Below are 7,253 nucleotides of genomic sequence, written 5' to 3' on the forward strand. Positions count from 1 at the left end.
AAGGGAACACAAATCTGCTAAAGGCCTACAAATCCAGAATTTGCAAAGAACTCAACCTAATCAACAAGAAAAGAGAAACAACTCCATTTATCATTGGATAAGAAACAGAACCTTCTCTGAAGAAGATAAATGAATGGCCGACAAACACATGTTCATTGTTTCTAATCATCAGAGAAATGCAAATCAAAACCATCTTAAGACATCACCTAACCCCAGTGAGAATGGCTCACATCACAAGATCTCAAGGCTGCAGATGCTGGCATGGGTGTGGAGAGAAGGGAATACTTATACACTGTTTGGATTGCAAACCAATGTAACCCTTTTGGGAAGAAGTGTAGAGAATCCTCAAAGAGCTAAATGTAGCTCCATTTGATCCCACAATCCATTACTAGGTATGTACCCAGAAGAAAAAAATCATTTTACCATAAGGACATTTACATCTGAATGATTATAGCAGCTCAATTCACAATCACCAATCACCAAGATGTGAAAACAATCCAGTGCTCATCAACTCAAAAATGGTTAAATAAAATGTGGTAGCTATATACCCTGAAATATTATTCAGCCATAAATAGATGGAGACTTTACATCTTTTGTATTAACTTGAATGGAGTTGTAGAACAGTCTCTTTAATAAACTATCAGAAGGATGGAAAAGCTATCATCCAATGTAATCAATACTAATATGAAACTAGTAGATGAACAATTACGGGTCCACATGAGGAGAAAACACAAATTCTGGTGGGGAGGGTTGGAGGGTGGGTATTTGGTAAACTCTCACCTAATGGGCATAGTGTAAAGGTATACGGCACACTCCAGGGTGAAGGCCTCAACTACAACTTGTACTTTCCTTAGCAAATGCAAACAATGTAACCTAATTGCTTGTAATTTATTTTTTATTTCAGATTAATATATGGTTACTAATCTTTGTCAGACAGTATAACATTATCTAATCTGTTTAATATAATTAGATTATAATTTATAATGTATCTGTGGCTTTAGGATAATGGACATTAATGTTCTCATGTCATGCTTAATGCAAGACGTTTAGAAACATTTTGTGACATGTAAGTATGGTATCTACATTTTGATTTTTAGTCAGCTGAATGTTGAAATATGTTAATTATGAGATTATTTAATTTATTCTGATTTCCACTGGTTTTTATTTCAATAGGTATCATTCCAAGAAAGATGGAGACTGGTAACACCACAATGGTGACAGAATTCATTATTTTGGGGTTAACAGAGGATCCTACTCTTTGTTCAGTCTTCTTTGTGGTCTTTCTAGGAATCTATATTGTTACCATATTGGGCAACATTAGCATAATCATGTTAATTCAAACAAGCCCTCAGCTTCACACCCCTATGTACCTCTTCCTCAGCCATTTGGCCTTTGTGGACATTGGCTATTCCACATCGGTCACACCTATCATGATTGTGAGTTTCCTAAGGGAGAGAACAGCTATCCCTGTTGCTGGCTGCATAGCTCAGCTTAGCTCTGATGTTGTCTTTGGGACAGCTGAGTCCTTCCTGCTGGCTGCCATGGCCTATGATCGCTACTTGGCCATCTGCTCCCCACTTCTCTACTCCACACACATGTCTCGCAGGGTCTGCATCAACTTATTGGTTGTTTCCTATCTGGGTGGTTGTGTAAATTCTTCATCATGCACTGGCTGCTTATTGAGCTTGACTTTCTGTGGACCAAATAGAATCAACCACTTCTTCTGCGACCTCCCACCGCTTGTGACGCTTTCTTGTACCCATATTTATATTGCTGAAATATCTCCTGCCATCTCAGCTGGGTTAATCATTGTAATCACACTGTTTATCATAGTTGTGTCATATCTCTACATCCTCCACTCGATCCTGAACATGCACTCCACTGGGGGAAGACACAAGGCCTTCTCCACCTGCACCTCCCACCTCACAGCAGTCACTCTGTTCTACGGGACAGTTACTTTTGTCTATGTTATACCACAGTCAAGCCACTCAGCTGATCATATTAAAGTAGTGTCCGTGTTCTACACAGTAGTGATCCCCATGCTGAACCCTCTGATCTACAGTCTGAGGAACAAGGAGGTGAAGGAGGCCATGAGGAAATTGATAGCAAGAATACATTCCTCATTGAAAAGAAATCCCATGTCAGTCTAGAAATTGTAACACAATAATTTTGGGAACATGATATAATGGATGTTTATGTTGTCCATTAGACTAATTTTATGTGAAGAATTATCCTAAATATACAATGTCTGTATGTTGATTACAGCTTTCCACTTTATAATTTTATAGAGCCACAAAATAAATTATTTCCATGAAAATCTACTGAGTTCAAATTAAATGTGTGTAATTTAGAGTTAGAGTACCATGAGACTACAGTTCTACTTATACTTTCTTATGCCCATTATTAGGAAATATATGATTAGAGAGTATTTTATTTTTTTTTACTTTGGTTAAGTAGTGTAGTATATTCTTTTTTCCCACCAACTTTGTTTTTGTATTTGCTTGTTTTTTTTTTAATTAAATCATAGCTATGTACATTAATGCAATGATATGGTACAATGTGCTGGCTTTACATAGAATTTGAAATGCTTTCATCAAACTGGTCAACGTAGACTTCATAGCATTTTCTTAGTTATTGTGTTAAACATTTATATTCTATACCTAGTAAAATTCACATGTACCCTTGTAAGACGCACCACAGGTGTGGTCCCACCGATTACTCTCTCTCACCCATCCTTCTCCCTCTCTTCCCCTCTCTCTCCCCTTTACCCAGAATATTCTTTAAAAATGTCATCTTATGATGGTTTTGGGAGCAAGATGGTGGCTGAGTAACAGCTTCCTTGTAACTGGGCATGGTGAGTCTGGGGAGAGAAGACTCCAGGTATCTTTGTCTGATGGGATCTACCCAGAAACATCCCTTTGGGGACACAGGGAGTCAATGTGAGACTTCTGGATCACATGAGGAGGACAAAAGCAGTGGAGAACTGGAAAATGTTTGCTTGTATTGGTTTGGTCTAATCCCTGTGGCAGCAGTAAGTACAGCAGCAGTGAGATTGCAAACTGGAAGGGCCTTATCTGTGAGCTGTTTTTTTTTTTTTTTTTTTTTTGGACGTGGCACTCAGTTGAACTACCTTGGAAGAACTTGGGCAAGAGTGCAGAGGACTTTAAGTGCTGTCTAGGGCCCCAGACTGAGCTGCTGAACCAGGTAGAAATAATAGTGTTAGGCTGTAGGCTATGTGGAACTATTGTGGGAGAACTGCCCTGGCAAGCTGCACTCTCAGGGTTGTGAAGCAAGAATCAGGTGGGAGCAAGTAATCCAGTGACTGAGCAGGCTAAAGGTGGGGACTGAGATGCCTTATAGCTCTGGCCTCAGGGGCATAGAATGAGACAGGTTTTGGCACACTGGGTAAGTGGATAGCCACTCAGGAGTGATCCCAGTGACCAGTGCTTTCCTGGGAAAGCTTCTACTTGGCCAAGGTAGTAGTTTAAAGTGTCTTTTAAGCGGGCTGAGGAGAGATTTAGGTTCTCCACCCTGCAGGGTTTGGGAAATCAACAGAGGCCTCCTGTCTCCATCTTGTACAGCCATATCAGCTTTGTGATTAACATCTCACATCCCCAAGATAGATATATTGCTTTGTTTTTGGTTTTGTTTTTTATTTTTTTTTAATTTCAACATTTTCCCTATAGACTTTTCTTTTTTTCCCATTCTTTTCTTTCTTCACTTTTCTAGTTTAAATATAATTGTCCATTGCTGCATTTTTCAACAATTAGAACTTCATTTTTGCTAGTGTTTATACCCCTATTATTTGGTTCCCCCCCAATTTTATCCTGTAAAGTTTTCTGTTTGCTTGTTTTGGTTTGATTTATAGCATTTTTGTCTTTCTTCTCTACTTGGTGGAGGTGGGGTACTGTGTCTTAACAGGCTAGCAAAAAGCTGCTGACCTCAAGGGTACCACCTAATCTGGCACCCCTAGAGGTTGGGGTTTTTTAAGGTTGGGTCAAAGTACCCTATTGTACACCTATAATGCTCCTGTCTCCCTCTTTCTGTGCCTCTCTTCTTTTTGTCATATTCCCTTTTACCCATCCCCTCTCCTTTCTCTTCTTTCTTTCTTTTTAGCCTTCTTGCTCTTCAATCTTCTCATCCTTCTGGTCCTGCACCAAAAGGACTCATCAAAAACCTAGTACAGAGTCATGGCAACTTAAAGAGCAAGAGGAAGTGAAAGGAAAATTAGGGCAAGGAAACATAAAAGAAATAACTCATGAGGAAGGATCAGCAAAAAACTCCTGGCAACATGAAAAACCAGTCCAGAGCAACCTCCACAAGAGACCATGAGGTAGCTACTGCAGAGGATTTCACCTATAAAGAAATGTTAGAAATAACAGAAAGGGAATTTAGAATACAGATGATGAAAACAATGAAGGACATGATGGAAACAATGAAGGAAACTGCTGATAAAGTGGAAAATAACCAAAAGGAAATCCAAAAACAGAATCAAATGACAGATGAACAATATGAAGAATATAAAAAGGATATAGCAGAGCTGAAGGAACTGAAACAGTCAATCAAGGAACTTAAAGATGCAATAGAAAGTATCAACAACAGATTAGACCATGCTGAAGAAAGAATCTTGGAGGTAGCAGACAAAGTTCTTGAGATAACTCAGATAGTTAAAGAAATAGAAAAGAAGAGAAAGCAGAATGTTCACTGACAGAATTATGCGACTTTTTGAAACGTTCAAACATACAAGTTATAGGTATCCCAGAAGGGGAAGAAAAATGCCCAGGGGAATGGAAGCAGTCCTAGAGAATATTATAAATGAAAATTTCCCAAATATCACCAAAGATTCTGACACACTCCTTTCAGAGGGATATTGGACCCCATGTTGCCTCAACTCTAACAGAGCTTCTTCAAGACAAGTTGTGGTGAACCTGTCCAAAATCAAGACAAGAGAAAAGATTCTGCAAGCTGCCAGGAGTAAGCACCAGTTGACCTACAGGGGCAAATCCATCAGGGTGACTGCAGACTTCTCTAATGAAACTTTCCAAGCAAGAAGACAATGGTCATCTATGTTTAATCTACTTAAACAGAACAATTTTTAGCCCAGAATTCTATATCCTGTTAAGCTAAGCTTTAAAATTGACAGAGAAAGAAAATCATTTACTGATATACAAATATTGAGGAAATTTGTCACAACAAGACCAGCTCTACAGGAAATACTTCAACCTATTCTACATACTGACCATCATAATTGATCAACAGCAAAGTAAGATCTCAGAAATTAAACAACAGAACCTAACTTCCACACTGATGCAAAAGATAAACCTAAGCGATGGACTCTCACGAAATAAGATGAATAGAACATTACCACATTTATCAATTATCTCAATAAATGTTAATAGCTTGAATTCCCCACTGAAGAGGCATAGGTTGGCTGCCTGGATTAAAAAACACAAGCCATTCATTTGCTGTCTGCAGGAAACACACCTAGCTTCAAAAGACAAATTAAAACTCTGAGTTAAGAGTTGGAAGACAATTTTCCAGGGAAATGGAATTCAGAAGAAAAGAGGAGTTGCAATCTTATTTTCAGATGCATGTGGATTTAAAGTAACTAAAGTCAAAAAAGACAAAGATGGTCACTTTATATTGGTCAAGGGAAAAATACAAAAAGAAGACTTTTTAATTCTAAATATTGATGCACCCAATTTAAATGCATCCAAATTCTTGAAACAGATCTTACTTAGTCTGAGCAATATGATATCCTATAATACCATAATAACAGTAGACTTCAACACTCCTCTTACAGAGCTGGAGAGAGCCTCTAAACAAAAATTAAACAAATATATAAGGGACTTAAATTAGACCCAAGAACAACTGTGCTTGATAGATGCATATACAGCACTCCATCCCAAAGATAAAGAATATACATTCTTCTCATAACCCCATGGAACAGTCTCCAAAATTGATCATAACCTAGGACACAAAACAAACCTCAACAGAATAAAAAGAATTAAAATTTTACCTTCTATTTTCTCAGACCACAAGGCACTAAAAGTGGAACTCAACTCCAACAAAAACCTTCAACCTCACACAGAGGCATGGAAATTAAACAACGTTCTGTTGAATAACAGTTTGGTGCAAAAAGAAATAAAACAGGAAATTATTAACTTCCTTGAGCATAACAACAGTGAAGATACAAGCTACAAAAACCTGTGGGATATTGTAAAAGCAGTTTTGAGAGGGAAATTTATCACTTTAGATGCCTACATTTGAAAAACAGGAAGGGAGTGCATCAACAAACTCACAAACCATCTTATGGAATAAGAAAAAGAAGAACAATCTAAGCCTAAATCCGGCAGAAGAAAGAAATATCCAAAATTGAACTGGAGATCAATGAAATTGAAAACAAAAGAATCATTTAGAAAATTAATGAAATAAAGAGTTGGCTTTTTGAAAAAATAAATAAAATAGATGAGCCTTTGGCTAGACTAACTAGACTTAGAAAAGTAAAATCTCTAGTAACCTCGATCAGAAATGATAAAGGAGAAATTACAACTGATCCCACAGACATACAGAGATCATCTCCGAATACTACCAGAAACTCTCTGCCCCAAAATTTGACAATGTGAAGGAAATGGGTCAATATTTGGAATCAAACCATCTCCCTAGACTTAGCCAGGAAGAAATAGAGCTCCTGAAAAGACCAATTTCAAGCACTGAGATTAAAGAAACAATAAAAAATCTTCCAACAAAAAAATGCCCTGGTCTGGATAGCTTCACACCAGAATTCTATCAAACCTTCAAGGAAGAGCTTATTCCAGTACTACAGAAATTATTCCAAAAAATTGAGGAGGAAGGAATCTTCCCCAACACATTCTACAAAGCAAACATCACTGTGATATCAAAACTAGGAAAAGACCCAACTAAAAAGGAGAATTTCACCAAAGCCAATTTCTTCAAGTGTTTGCCTACACTTTCTTCTAGTATTTTCATAGTTTCATGTCTTAAGTTTAAATCTTTAATCCAGTGAGAGTCTATCTTAGTTAATCGTGAAAAATTGAAAAATTCCTTCCACAGGATTCCATCCAGTTGGCCCAGAAGCATTTGTTAAATAGGGAATCTTTTCCCCACTCAATATTTTTAATTGGCTTGTCAAAGATCAGGTAGCAGTAAGTAGCTGAATTCATCTGTTGGTTCTCAAAGATCAGATAATGGTAGGTGGCTGGATTCATCTCTTGGCTCTCTATTCTGTTCCA

General features: G+C 37.7%; 1 protein-coding gene across 1 annotated transcript; it reads left to right on the top strand.

Annotated features, from left to right (window-relative positions):
* Positions 1-1,190: 1,190 nt before the first annotated feature.
* On the top strand, positions 1,191-2,150 carry LOC100953593 (olfactory receptor 481-like). Its single transcript, XM_003781492.1, has one exon. It carries the CDS (start codon positions 1,191-1,193, stop codon positions 2,148-2,150), a length of 960 nt encoding a protein of 319 aa, XP_003781540.1.
* The last annotated feature ends 5,103 nt before the right edge of the window (positions 2,151-7,253 follow it).

The sequence above is a fragment of the Otolemur garnettii genome, unplaced genomic scaffold (assembly GCF_000181295.1).
Source record: "Otolemur garnettii isolate 467f Iridium unplaced genomic scaffold, OtoGar3 scaffold00001, whole genome shotgun sequence".
NCBI classification, from domain to species: domain Eukaryota; kingdom Metazoa; phylum Chordata; class Mammalia; order Primates; family Galagidae; genus Otolemur; species Otolemur garnettii.

Bases quoted from the DNA above. Each gene is read 5' to 3' on its own strand.
- LOC100953593 (XM_003781492.1), top strand. From the start codon at position 1,191: ATGGAGACTGGTAACACCACAATGGTGACAGAATTCATTATTTTGGGG.